Source organism: Stigmatopora argus, chromosome 5 (genome assembly GCF_051989625.1).
Source record: "Stigmatopora argus isolate UIUO_Sarg chromosome 5, RoL_Sarg_1.0, whole genome shotgun sequence".
NCBI classification, from domain to species: domain Eukaryota; kingdom Metazoa; phylum Chordata; class Actinopteri; order Syngnathiformes; family Syngnathidae; genus Stigmatopora; species Stigmatopora argus.
The window spans coordinates 6574924-6590003 of NC_135391.1; the positions used below are offsets into that span (position 1 = coordinate 6574924).

Consider the following 15080-nt stretch of genomic DNA (forward strand, 5'->3'; position numbering starts at 1 on the left):
CTACTACTACTACTACTACTACTACTGCAACTACTAATACGACATTCCTCAATGCTAGTTACATTCATAAAACTTTTTTATTCCAAAAACAAACTTAGATAAACATTAACAGATGACTAGTGTACTTTTTCTCCATCATTGATGCAACTAGCCTTTACACAAATATTGAGACTGATATGGGAATTGTAGACAGGCAATGTCTACAGAAAATCATACTGAAATTATTTCATAACTTCTAATCTTGAGCATGACTTGAAATGATGGGTTCAGAATATACAAAATAAAAATTCAGCAATGGGGGGAAAAAGGTTTGCAAATATTTTGATGGCGGACGAGAATGCCACAATCTGCGAGAACTAACAAGAGCAATGAGAAAGGTCACTACAACTAGAATCAAGGTGTACCTTTCCTTCCACCTTGTGTAAAATTATGGGACTCAGGAGTGATTTCATGAAAAATTAAAGAAATTCAATTGTACTAAATTTAAATGACTGCACAATATTTGTTTTCAGATGATTAGGATGACTAACCTCATATGAAACACTAATTTATACACACAATTACTCAAATGTACATATCATCTACTTCTAAATCAAACACAAAGTGCTCCTTGTTTGTACATTCCTGAAGCAAACCCATTTAAAAGGCTCATATGCTTTGATTGCATTGAATTCCCTGATTTGACTTTGATCATAACAGACCGCTTTTCCATCATTGATTTTCTTCTTGAAGCAACGGCTGTAAAAAAAAATGATAGAACACAGATCAGACGTTAACAAAATCAAATAATTTTATTTTTTTTAAAGTGAATCACTTGCGATGTTAAGCTCACCGTGTAGAACAAATCTGCCGAGTCATTTTCCGGCCTCTGCCACTCACGATTGCTCAAAATCTTGAAGACAACTAACCCGAAAGCAATAATTAAAACTCCTAATGAATTTCCCAACAAGGCCTCGGCAGGAAGTTGAGAATATGGCTTCGACCCATTGGTATTTCCTTTCCTATAAAGTGGTTTAAAAACATTCAAACGATCACCTCTCAAGGAAATGATACGGGCAAATAAAGGAGGCGAGGGGTACGTACAGAACAAAGAAAAGTTTTTCATTGATGCCAGAGATACAGGCTGCAATGCTAAGGGTCAGTAAGCACCCTCCAATCCACACATGTTGGGGTTTCAGGAGTTTACGCAATGGACCCGAGGAACAGGGCAGGAGGAAGACAACCATCCCTGCAGCCCACTAGATAAAGACAAATATTCAAAAATACCGTTAAAGAATTGTGTAAAGCGTTTCATGGAAAATAAATATTTTCCCTAAATTAATCTATTTTTTTCCACTTAAGAGTAATATTTCATTAATTAAAAAAATTAACTGTCTCGTTTCGCTGTTTGTACAAAGAATGGTATAGCTGAGTCTCCTTAAAGGGTGAAACCTTCTTTATGTGCCACATGGGAGTTTAGTAAAGTTTTAGTTTTACCTGTGTTGCGAAGAGAACTACAGTTGTGATTCCAATCCAGCTGTGCAGAGAGTATAAATTTGGGATGTTTGCTGCATTGTGATTGCCAAAAACAGCACAAAGTCCAATCACTGAAAGGATTAGTGAAAGCAGCATCAGTATGGCATGCAGCATCTTCCAAGGAAGTTTATTTTGTCCCCAAGTCAGGGGAACTCGGTACAACACAGCTCCTGAGGGGAAAAAGCATTGTTTTGTGTTTCAAACACACACACACAAAAAGCTTGAACATTTTTTGACAGTGAATGATCAATGCTGGCTTCTTCCTGTTCAAATTGATTGGAGATAATGGCTCGACCTCAGTTTTTAATCACTGATCATATCAGGAGCGTTTAATCATACGTTTTCTCTCCATCAGACTCTTATCTATTTATAATTTTTAGTTTGTTGTATGAATGCATGTTATGATATATACTTGTTTATGTTTTGTCTATATGCTATGAAAAAAGTAAAGTAATCCCTCAAATATCACGGTTAATGTAGACCAGACATGGCCACGATAATCGAAAAATCGCAAAGTAGGGTCACCCCTATCATACTTTTTCTTCTTTTATGAACTGAAAAAAAAATAAAAGTAATAATTAATAGCGGAAAAATTCACAAAGTAGTGAATTCGCGATAAGTGAAGACGCGATAATCGAGGGATTACTGTACTATTCTACGTATTGCTGTCCATGGGAGTGATTGAGTTAAGAGTTCTATGAGCCTGCCAGTCCAACTCTGAAAATGATTACTTCAATTTAAATAATTGATCCCTAAGTGAAGAATGTTTTGTGAAAATTGAAGTCAACCAGCGTCACAGAAAAGATTGTTGGTTAATTTTGGAAGCTGCTCCCTGCAGTATACTCTGCATAATTAAGGCCACAATTTAGCATCGGGGATCCTGTTTTGCATGATTAGCGGCATTAAAAATGGGTAGATGGATGTCTGCAGGGCTTCGCTGCAGTTGTGTGCGAATATTGGCATATTAGCGATCGTAACCTTAAAGAGCATCACCAGAGCAGCAGGTGTCTGCTAATGGTGATGTTGCTCTCAAATGAATTAGTCTCATTATGAATCACTTTCTTGGAACAGAAAATAAATGCATTTTCCTGGTACTTGGTCTGTTTTTTTCTTCCAAATTGAACAAAACAATAAATGGAGAAGTTCTGTTTTTGGTCCCTTTTTTCATTAACTGAACACAATGATCATTACATTTGTGTATGCGGGACCCATTGTATATAAAAAAAAATGTCAGTAGCTAGTGTGACGACCATTTGCCACGCACAGTAAAACAAAATTATTTTGCACAGAGATATCAGCCGTGTCTCACATCCACATCATCGGCTTATGCCGTGGAATAAATAAATAAATAGTAAATTTTGTATATCACAAACTGTAATTTGTAGAGGAATATAACCAAAGAGGTAGTGGACAAGATGTAGGATACATTTTCATCTCCATGCAACATTGAAATAAGTGCCTATAATCGTGTGCGGTCGATTAGTCGCCGGTCTTTTGGTCGCGGTCTTTTGGTCGCGGTCTTTTGGTCGCGGTCTTTTGGTCGCGGTCTTTTGGTCGCGGTCTTTTGGTCGCGGTCTTTTGGTCGCGGTCTTTTGGTCGCGGTCTTTTGGTCGCGGTCTTTTGGTCGCGGTCTTTTGGTCGCGGTCTTTTGGTCGCGGTCTTTTGGTCGGCGGTCTTTTGGTCGGCGGTCTTTTGGTCGGCGGTCTTTTGGTCGGCGGTCTTTTGGTCGCCCGGACCGCGACAACGGGCGACCAAAAGACCGGCGACCAAAAGACCGGCGACCAAAAGACCGGCGACCAAAAGACCGGCGACCAAAAGACCGGCGACCAAAAGACCAGCAACAAAACAAGGTAAAACAACATGGTCTACGCATCAATAAAAGCCAACAATGGCCATGAGCAGTTTCACTATATGAGTTTGTATGTACATAAGTTGTCCCCTTAGGAAGGTACGTCAGTCAGGGTCTTAACAAGTTCTCCAACAAAAAACAATAAAAGTCCGGGAAATTTGGAGCTTTTCTTTAGCCTAATAATTAATAGGGCATTAAGTATGACTAAATAATAATTCAGTTTGTATTTAGGGAATTTGAGCAACGATTTAAATGGTAATTATCAATAACCTTCCGGGCGACCAAAAGACCGGCGACCAATCGACCGTGTACCCCTATAATATGGAATACTATAGTATACTTATTATAATGTACTGTAGTTTGAGTGAAGACAAGAGTTGTGAAAAAATAAAATGCTGTCTGCAGCCAATTTGAAATCAGACCCAAAAATTAAAAAAAGAAAAAAAACACTGACCATTCCCGTAGAGCACCAGCATGCCTGTTATCATCAGGACTGGGTGCCAGTTGAACTGAAGGGAAGAACCATCCCAGGCGAAACCGCCTCGGCACTGGCTGTTCCAAATGGATACAGTCACCACGCAGGCCAAACCCAAGCACACGCACAGACCGTGCAACATGTAAAAGCAGGAAGTGGACGTCATCCTGGAGAAACTCGCAGACTGAGATAAAACAGGAAGAATAGTATTGTGAAGTTCATGGAAACATCATATCACTGTTTGACTTCCTCCTTTAGTTAGTTAGATTTTTATGTGCGTTATGTCACATGCTTACTATTTATACTCCCCAAAAAATAAAGACTACACGGGACAACGTCTTGGAAAACAGGGAATAAATGCTGCTGTCAATGACACTGAAACATGAGCTTTCATAGCTGGATCTCCTATTTTAAATGAATAGGATTTCTATCTCTTATTGACAAGCTATGACTTAAATATCATGTAAACATCATTTTAAATGAACGGCAGGCAGCCCCCAGTCATTTGATCTGTATCACCATCGATGGCAGCAAATAAGATCAAAAATACTCTATTGATAAAGGCTCAGAGTTTATATATTGGACAAGCTTTATATTGTTTGAAATATAATATAAATGCTATGTAAAAAGAAATACAATTGCAAGAACCTGGGTTTTCAGTTTAATTCATCAAAAGTGTGAAATAAACACAAGAAAAAGCATATTATTAAGATGAGCTTCATTACTTTAAATTGACAAACTTATCTAAAGCACAATTTCTATTTGATTCATTTGATGGTTTATTCATAAAATGATCCTTACCTGGTAAGCAGAAGCTTTGAAAGAGCGATCGAACTTGCTACTCTGCACAACTTTTTAAAGATCACTAATCATTTCCTGCACTCATGATTACTGGTTGATGTTTGACTAACATGTTTGCTCTCACTTCACGTTTACTAGAAATTGTGGTTTCGGTTTTTCACGATAGTGTGCATTAAAGACGCCAAATCGAAAAACGTCCGATTTTGAAGAAGCTGCATCAACTTGCTGCACCTGCAACCAAAAATAATAATCAGACAATGAGGGGGAGGTGCTTAATTTTTTTTTTTTTTAAGTAAACAAACCACCTCCTCAATATGCCCGGCCAAATTACACAAGTCAAATCGTAGAATGATTTAATCGCAGTACTATGAAATAAATCGATAGGTTACCTTTGTCGATATAACAATCGTAGACGACAAATATGTACAGAATGTATTTTAGGTGGGAAATATTTCCATGTCTTTCTCATGTGGCAAATGTCATTTCCTTATTGACTTCTTCCTACTTCCTGCCACTCGAGCACTGCCTGCTGGTCCGGAGATAAGAAAATGTAGTCAGGCGACAAACTATATCGTCATGGTGCGTCATTTTGATAAGAATTACGGCCCAAAACAGGGGCGATTTTGCTATTACATGAGCAGATAGAAATTAATTAATTTGCATTGACGTCCAATTAATTTGAAGTTTGAGGACTACTAGTGAATAATGATCTCTTGCCATTGACGTTTCTAGACGTCCATTCTATTCTAACTGGGAGGAGCCAGCCTCTCCCAGTCATAATAGTTAGGACGTATAGGGCCATCCTGGGAGCAAAATAGTTTTAAAAAAGAGATGGGTTGTTATTATTAATATTCTTATTATTTTTAAATACAAGATCATAACATCAGTATTAAATAGTAGCTAAATAAAAATGTTCATACAGGGCCAAAGTACACGTAGCTACAAGGTGTTATCAGTCAGCGCCACCTAGAGACGACTTATGTAAGTTCTCTACCAGTAACTAATGGAAGGTGATCAAAAACCGTTGTAATGGAAACACAATACCGGAGGTATAGTCTTAAAAAATAATTTTAAATAGTCTTTACTTCATCTTTGCTCAAGCAATACTATCATGAATTCTACATTATCATTTCATCTTGATATACAGTACAGCAATGTGGCAATGGAAATCATGAGACATAACTTAACACAAATATTTTAAAAAACTATCTATGTATTTGTGTCTACCTACATGCCCCTTCTTTCTTTCTTGCTTCAGATATTATTATATATAAAAAATAAAGTGGGTGGCCCGTTGTTGCGAGTGGTTAGCGTGTCGGCCTCACAGCTCTGAAGTCTTGGGTTCAAATCCAGGTCATGTCCACCTATGTGGAGTTTGCATGTTCTGCCCGGGCCTGTGTGGGTTTCCTCCGGGTACTCCAATTTCCTCCCACATTCCAAAGACATGCATGGTAGGCTGATTGGACACTCTAAATTTTCCCCGGGTATGGGTGTGAGTGTGCAAGGTTTTTTTTGCCTCCTTGTGCCCGGAGTCAGCTGGGATAGGCTCTGGCACCCCCCACAACCCTAATGAGGATAAAGCGGTTCAGAAAATTATATATATATATATATATATATATATATATATATATATATATATATATATATATATATATATATATATATATATATATATATATATGTATATATATACATATATATATATATATATATACATATATATATATATATACATATATATATATATATATATATATATATATATATATATATATATATATATATAAGAAAAATTCAACCGACCATAAAGATGTAGATGCAAGCCTATTTTTTGAATAATTGAACCTTTGACATGAGAAATGAAAGCTACAGGCTTGATTTGAATGGCATGGTAATCATGGCCTTCAATAAAATCAGGCCTCCTTCAATCAAAAACCATGATTTTGAAGCAGCATTGCCTACAGTCAGTGAATTGGATATAATAGAGTTGTGATGTCATTTCAGTTATTATTATTTCCCTGTATATAGCAGACATTGGAATGGTGCATTATTTCATTTCTAATGGTGGACACAAAAGGAACCCATGGATAGAAAGTGGCGGTGGACTTTCAGCTCATATTCACAGAAATAAAAAAACAATCCAATCATGACTGCAGTTCAACTAAGATTTCCTTTATATTCACTTTCTCTTTTTGACAGGCAGATTAGACCAATAGTGAACCCCTGTTAAGACTTCACAAAGACTAAGCAATCAAACCAAACGGATTGAACCGAGGTGCAGCATAAACTTGAAAAACAAAGACAAAAAAAAAGAATCCAAGCACAAAATGTATTGACAAGAAATCAACCTTGTTCCTGAATTCATTCTATATTTTCAAAGCCCTGAGCACAAACTCAAACTTAGAACCTGGAAACTAAATACGTGTCACAGGGTGTAATTAAAGCCGTGAATGTGACCACTGCGGAAAGAATGCAACTAACAACCAAAAAATAATTGCCAGACTCTACAAAGGGTAGAGAAGATAAAACAGTTTTTTTCAAGTAAGAACAAAGTGCAAAGTTCAACAGGGAGGGAGGTACAAGAACTCTAAATGGGAATCAAGTGCAAAAAATGTAGTGATCATGGTGAACTCATGTAATAATCTGGTGTCTGCTATTGCTGTGTTTACATGACTTGGTCAAATTCTCATTGGCAACAAATGCAGAAATTCAACGTAGGAATGACAACTTTCATTTCAAGTAAACAAAACAGCAAAAAAGGGCAGAACTGAGTCATACTTCCTTCCACCTGTTTTCCCTGAACAAAACACAAATCTTGGCAAACAGCACCTTTTAGGTACATAGTATAAATTAAGCAAGAGCTAATCCAGTCAAACTAAGACATCATAATTGGAGTTTGAACTATCATTCGATGTAATCTGAGCAACCTCAATGAACACACACTCCCATTGTCATTGATATATGTGATGCGTGAAATGATTCAAGTGTCAAAGGCTGTAATTGAGCCTAATTCAAACATGTATCACTATCAACCCAATTTCACACATGTACTATCAAGAGTGCAGCGGAACAATAGCATGATTCAAGTTGCACGCAAGTTGTACTATTGCAGACATTACAACTTCCAAAAACTCAATTTAGGGAGATCTTCATTGAACCAATAACAGACTGCCCACCCCCACAACCCTAAAGGAAAAACACTCCCTCACATAGACAAAAAAATAAATAAATAAATCCAGGATATCTGGGAGCCATTATCAATATCTGGGAGACTAATGGAAATCCCAGGAGACAAGGGATATATAACAATGTGTCATTTGTCATGTGCACTCTTGGTCATAAGTTTGGAGTAAAAAAACAAACAAAACAAAAAACAATCTGGTATTGCATCACATAAACATGGAATTATGGGAATTACCCAGAGGCCTGTTGAGCCACTAAAATAGTCTTCGAAAAGAATGTGGCAGCAAGCCCTTCCCTTATGACTCAACACCGGTCATAAAGGTACGCTCACTTTTAATGGCACATTCAAGTTAATGTTTCACGTCCTGAGCAAATTGTTAGTGTAGAGTTTGCATAATTATTCGCGCAAATGTACAGTCCCAACACATAACCAGCTCATGGAACTTTTATTCCATTTATACTTGTACACATTTTAACAGCAGCTTTTGGGAGACATCAAGCAGTAAGAAATGTATACAATCCAGTGTTAGATAGTAGTCAATAGATTACACAAGTGCCAAAATGTATAATTACGTTCCACTTACATGGCAACCCGAGCAGTAACATGGTATAACTTAAAATTTTAACCAAAATGCCTTCATAACTTTTCGCCTTCATTCTGTGAAATTAATCACAAATTTCAAAAAGATGAAATAATTTATACACAAAATAAGTTACATGAAAAAAAAAAAGTAAATGCTAAGACTTTTTTTCCAACATAAGCATCACATTAATAATTATGGTGGATGGAGTAACGGCCATTTGGCACATTTTAGTGAAAGAACCATTCGTAGTGGTTTTCATTTTGACACTGTATGCAAATCACAAAGTTAGAAAAGCCAAAGCTCTACAAAACCAACAAAATTGTCAAAGTTAAGACATACACTTTGTAAAACACTGGCAATCGAGAACTATCAAGTAAAAAGGAGAATGTGATAATTATTATTAACTTCACCATTCCCGTTGTCCATTTTTCCCAAGAAAAATAAATAAAATCATTCCTGAGGCATCATAAGGAGCACAGTACCCAAATGTCACTGTAACTCTAAGATAGATTGAACAAAATACTTGATAGTTAAATGAAATGCTTTCAAGAGACATTGCAATTCAAGTTGCTCATGAAGCATATATTTGTTCGATTTCTCATTGTTATTAAACCACCACAGTCCCTGAAAACGTGTCCTGTGCAGCATAAATAACATTACATGGCTTCACAGGTTGAGAACAATTGTCACAGCATATTGACAAAAATACCCTGCATTTTGCAGTCTAAACAGAAGTACGCAAAGTAACTACAAAATGTTAAAATGACTCCTTTAAAACATAATGCTCATTTGCCAAGGCTTTCTCCTTGATGGACTCAGCCGTGAGCCTTTGATCATGCACAAGTAAGGCTTCCAGGAGGTCATTTAAATTTGCACATTTGCCCACTTTCTGGTACCAAATGTTGAGTAACTCGTGAATCCGATCCTCATATTGCATTTGGTCATTATTTTTGATCACGTTGTTGCTCAGTCCAAGTTCACGGAAGAATCTCTTGTAATAATCGATGCTGATCTCCTCGAAATAGTGGAAGCAGCTCCTGAGAGACTCTTCGCCTGCGAGCAAAGTTAAACAGGCAAATTAAAATATCTGACATTCAAATCAACATATTTATTTTACTAATCTGTTTAACACTAGGTTTGCATTTGTTGGTGTACATTATTCCTAAAAGAAAACCGTAATTTAGAGAGATGAATGAAAGAAATCAAGAGTACAAAATCTTTAATAATTTATGTTTAAGCTTCAACCCTATTGCATAATCTTATTTGAGCAAATAATATTCCTGACGTGATCTGTCAAAACCAGTTTACATTAGTAATATCTGTATTGCTGTTTCATAGTGAAAAACAATATTACCTTACAATGGTTTGGTCAGGCATAGGCATCAAATTCATGAAAAACTAGCTAAGCCATTAATTTTCTTTTCAACTGAATCCATGACAGAACGTAAGCAATTGGCTAGAATTTGGATAAAACAACTAATATTTAAGCAAATCTTTTTTTCTCCTTTTTAAATGTCAGTACTTTAGTTTTTCTATTGGAATATGATTTAAAATTGGATCGCAATACGTTATTTATAAAGATCTAATCTGTTACATTCATTCCATTTCTCTTAGAGCACACTGAACCAACAGGTTTAAGTATAAAGATCTGTCCAAAATATGCAGACCACAATAACATTCCTTTTAGATTAGTACAAATTAATTGTTAAAACTCACCCTTTACAGGAATCAGCTCTGGGAACGGCTCGTACTGCTAAAGGACAACACATGACACATTATGGTTCTCAATTATGTTGGTTAGTGAAATAATTGCCAACATTTGTTTATCAAGCAGGTTAAAAAGAAAAGTTAATAGGTGAGAAACGAGAACGATTCCAAACACAGAACAAACATATTCAGCCTAGTAACCCGCAGAACACATCTAACCCAAATCCTAACAGTGTGTAAGGACCTTATCTAGAAAAGTACCTGCTACTAGAATCCCCATCGAAAAATGGGGAGCGTCATTCAGATTGACACATCAGTGCCTGCTCCACGTTGCAGTAGCAACTCAACACTTCTAAACTAATAAAAGGTACATAACGGATACGCACGCGCACACAGATAAGCACTCAGCAAGCATCCCATTTCTCACAGGAGTCTTTAAAGTGTGTACAGTGGTACCTCGACCTACGATCAGCTTTATCTACGACATGCTCGAGGTACGATGAAAATTTCGATCGAATAATTCGCCCACGATACAATCAAAATTTCGAGATGCGACCAAGCCAGGTGGCCATGACATGAGGCTGTTTATCATTATCATTGTAGCGCACTGTCTTTTTTGCCGCATCTCTTTCGTGTATAACAGATATCTACGAGCACTGAACGATTTATTCAGACGAGTTTCGACCAGGAAACGCACAACGCGCATGCGTGGGCAAAAAGAGGGCTTTCTGGGTAATGAAGTATACTCGTGCACACAACACCGATGGGCATTTTTTTTTTCAGAGGGTTGGAACGAATTAATTTGTTTTTAATTCATTTCAATGGGAAACGTTCACTCGAGTTACGAAAGCTCGACATACGACCTCAGTCCTGGAACGGATTAAGATCGTATGTCGAGGTACCACTGTAGTTTAAAGGCCACTTTAAGTGACAAAAACACAACATAATGAAGGAAGAATTAAACTTATTTAAAGTAGAAGTGCAACTACTCAATTTTAAACTTTAAAAAGCAACAGGAACGTTAAAAGTAATCATCAAAAGAGGATTTCTAAGGAAAAGGAAGAACAAAAGGCATAGTGAGGTGCAAAGTGGCATTGGGAAAGGCAAGATGAAGCAGGGCAGCGTTAGTGGCTCTCACCCTCAAAATGGGCTGACTGGCTTTCAGGTGGGCTTGTTGAGCAGGTTCAGGAAAGGCAAGGGGCAGGGTGGTTAAATTGTGCTGTGAGTTGCTGGCAGAGCTGTTGAGGCTTTCACACAGCGCCTGACACTCATCCTCCTTAGCAGCTGAACTTTGAACGCTCACCCGCTGCTGACTAAAGATCAAACTGATGCCTCCCTTCCTGTGAGTGTGTTCATTCTTCCCCTCCTGCAGACAAAACTAGCGTTAAATGTGTGCCCCGAAGTATATTAAACTCGAAATTACTCTGACGTTAATTGTGACGAGAAAAGAAACGCACCTCAATTTTTAGCCCATTACCTTCAGACCCTAGGAAGAATACAAACAATTGTGATCAGCCACATTTTGCATTGCTTTGCAAGGAAAACATTGTAAAGGGAAGCATTTTGATTTATATGTAAGAGGATTAGAACTTTAAAAGTGAGTGTCAAATTCACACTTCAGATGTGAGAGTTCTGGCAATCTTTTTTTTGTTCCTTTGAACGAAATTATTTTCTGTAGCTTTTTTTCACCAAGAAATGCCATTTTGAAACAAAGATAGGATTTCATTTGATGAACGTAATTTGATTTTACATACCTTCAGCTTGTTTCTTTTTCTGTATGTATATATATATTGCCCCAGATGCCAGTATTAAAACACTGATGACGACTGAGACAGCGATGGCAACTGGAGGAGAGAACCACATGAGCACCATAATTCAATGAGTGAATATGACACTGATTCATGACTCATTTATCAAGAGTTTGATCAGCAAATATCAGAATTTTAAATGGGTAAGATGTACTTTATATTCACCATGTATGGCAAATTTATGTTGTTTCCACCAAGGCGATTTTAATTCAAATTTGCCTTTACCTGGCGACCACTCAGAAGGCAAATATATTTTCTTGCACTCCGTGTTTGAGGTAGCTGTGCAGTTCCGAACAGCCTTTTCATCCGGATCACACCTAATCCAAAGGCAGGCAAAACTGACAGTAAATTCAAACGACTGGTATTGCTCAATAGTGAATAAAGAGTAGACAGGCTACCTTGAACACTTCTTGCACATCTCACATGCTTGTTCAGGAGTACAGAAGCCTCCTTCTTTGCACTGGCAAAGAGAATTTTGAGTGTGGCTACAAGCCTGGACAATTTCTTGATCTGCGACACCAAAATAATAATCATTTGTAAAAGTTTGAGTGTGTATTTTTGTCTCTGAATCATTCTTTTCAACCGTGAAAATACACCAAACAGAAGTACCTGGACGACACTTTGTGCATTCAATACATTTATGGAGATGATTGGAATGCTCCGTGTAAGTTTCATCTTCACATTGCTCGCACTGCCCCTTTTCACCTGGGATGGTACAGGCCGATTTCAAATGGGTACCTGAAACAAATAGTAACCGAGCGTCCAAGTCAATTTCCTTTTTAAGAAAACATGTCCCTCGGCGCTTAGGTGAAGGACTTGTTATTTGCGTGAGAAATACCAACAGTGTCAGTGTGCTAACACAGTTGAGCTTTCATTTGCCTTACCAGCTGGGCAATCTTTGCAGCAGATGTTGTTGCTCCAGTACTCCCCATCTTTGCAGATTACTTCCCGCCGGCTTCTGATGCCTCCCAAATCAAGGCCAGTTGACGGGAATGGGACAGTGAACACACAAGACAAAATGAAGACACGAATCACCTGCAAGAAAAGGAGAGTGCCTGTTCAGCCATTGAACCGGTCAAACCTTCCTGTAACTCTCAACAACATACACTAACCGAAGGGAAACAGACTAGAGTGGACCAGGGGTGTACAATTATCTCTCAAATGATAATCACGATTTTCCATCAATATTGGAATTCTGATTGTGAACCGTAACTAAGCATGAAGTTGGGGATTTTCAGTAAATAATGTAAACAGTTTTTGCTACAAAATTAAACTTTTAAATGATTAAATAAATGTTTAGTTTAATGTCACGTTCCCTAAATCGGTGACAACTGTGACAATCTATGACAACGGATGTCAAACATTTCCAAGGAACTGGTTTCTAGGCATTACACTCCATATTTGGCAAATTTAGTAATGCATATTATGGCAGGGTGCGTTTAGTGGCACCTGAATCATGCCTTTTCTTCCTGTTGGTTTAACACTGCTGGTCAGGAAAGTGTAACAATTGTAGATCTAAAAATTGGGAATGATCACTAATACAGATAAGCTTTGAGTTTGGATGTATAATAACAAGTTGGCCAAATGAAGTGCTTTTAAGTGTGTGTTATTTATGGATATTGGTTTGATAAACTTCCTGAAATTTTTGCAATAATCAATTTAAGACTTCAATTACATGGATTTGGATTCAATACTTTAACAAGAACCTGCGGGAACAGCGTTTCATGGTAAAGACAATATAAAATGCTGGAATTGATGTAACGATCAATTTACTCAAAAACACGCGCAAAGCCAAAAATTCACGACTCCTTGGATTTTTTGAAGAACTTGTACAGTGGGAACCAATAACATTCACGACGTTTATTTATTTTATTTTATGGGTAACTGAATGAAATGACTTTCGCGAAGGAGTGAGGAATTTAGCAAGTCTTGACCGGATAAGAAAATTTGGCATTGAGCCGCAAACAAAATTTCTGGAAAGTCCCAAAGACTTGGAAACAAGTCTGTGTTTCACCATATTTTCTACCTACAGCACGAAACACTTAAAAAAAAGTCGATTTTCTCTGCTGTTACAATCGCAGTCATCATTCATAATATTAAAATAAGCGTTGAGTCACGTTGTTTTTTGATAACGACAATACCAGATAGTACAGTAAAAATCCGAGTAATACTCAACAACAGGAATTATAAGATGCTGCTCTAAAGAATATGCAAATAAAACTTACCATACAGGACAAGGCCTTTTTCATTCTTTGGTTATTTTTAAATTTAGAATCCAGAAGACATAGAGAACCACCAAGCTCGAGAACTTTCTAAAGACTGTTGAGCCGGAAGTCAACAGGTGGGACATAAATTAACTTGCTTACGTCATAGTGGGCGGGGCCATAAAAGTGAAAACTTGAATTTAAACAGACATTGCGCAGTTGTGAGCATATGAGTATATGCTACATATCTGCTTAACATTTATAAGGCAAGTGAGTATACTTGGTAAATTAAAAAAAGCTAAATAAGCCTGAATTGGTTGCTGGTCAACAACAGAGTTAAATTGATGTTTTTTATAATCATTATTGAATTTTAAAATATTTGTATATCTTTTTTTATGAATCCACAAATTAATAAAATATGAGTTAAAATTAAATTTAAAAATTGGTTATGCAATTGACTGGGAATCAATCCTCTGTCAGCGTGGATAGGGTACATCACCCCCTCAAAGACCATTGTGAAAACCCTTGAGAAGTGACTCATATTGAATGAATGATTATTGGTTATGGCCCCTTAAATGCTCTATGGAAATCATAACTGCTCATTAAAACCAACAAAGACTATCCAATTCTAAATTTATTCTAATCTGGACCAGGCCTAAAGAACAACTCTAGTTAAAAGTAAATTGTATTTCTGAATTTCTTGAATTTCTTTTCTGATAAACGCATACTCGCAGTGTAGACTACAAAACATCACCAACTTTACGTTAGGTTTTGGAAAATATCATTCTCAAGTGCCAGCTAATATTATCTGTAGAGCGGTTGCCTGCAGCGACCAGATATGTGACCAAAAAAGGAAAGGGCGGACTAAACAGGCCACCTTTTGCGCAACATGAAATAGCGTTGTTGGGTGTTGGTTAAAACTCAGCGGCTCCTCTGTATGAATCATTACATGAT

The 15080-nt window shown here is 37.2% G+C and overlaps 2 protein-coding genes across 3 annotated transcripts; both read right to left on the reverse strand.

Annotated features, from left to right (window-relative positions):
• Positions 1–58: 58 nt before the first annotated feature.
• On the reverse strand, positions 59–5171 carry cyb561a3a (cytochrome b561 family, member A3a). Its single transcript, XM_077600953.1, has 7 exons — positions 5030–5171; positions 4641–4871; positions 3819–4023; positions 1477–1685; positions 1084–1238; positions 833–1001; positions 59–738 (listed from the first exon to the last, which is right to left on the reverse strand). The coding sequence occupies exons 3-7, from the start codon at positions 4003–4005 to the stop codon at positions 712–714; spliced, it is 747 nt and encodes a 248-aa protein (XP_077457079.1). The 5' UTR covers positions 4006–4023; positions 4641–4871; positions 5030–5171; the 3' UTR covers positions 59–711.
• A 3079-nt stretch (positions 5172–8250) lies between these two features.
• hdr (hematopoietic death receptor) lies at positions 8251–14295 on the reverse strand. 2 transcript variants are annotated; one of them, XM_077601380.1, is made up of 10 exons: positions 14148–14295; positions 12807–12957; positions 12532–12660; positions 12321–12432; positions 12148–12239; positions 11869–11958; positions 11572–11600; positions 11253–11480; positions 10124–10157; positions 8251–9460 (listed from the first exon to the last, which is right to left on the reverse strand). In XM_077601380.1, the coding sequence occupies exons 1-10, from the start codon at positions 14169–14171 to the stop codon at positions 9165–9167; spliced, it is 1185 nt and encodes a 394-aa protein (XP_077457506.1). In that variant the 5' UTR covers positions 14172–14295; the 3' UTR covers positions 8251–9164. The 2 variants fall into 2 exon arrangements, with proteins under 2 accessions (XP_077457506.1, XP_077457505.1); XM_077601379.1 differs by having other exon boundaries at positions 10124–10160.
• Between the last annotated feature and the right edge of the window lie 785 nt (positions 14296–15080).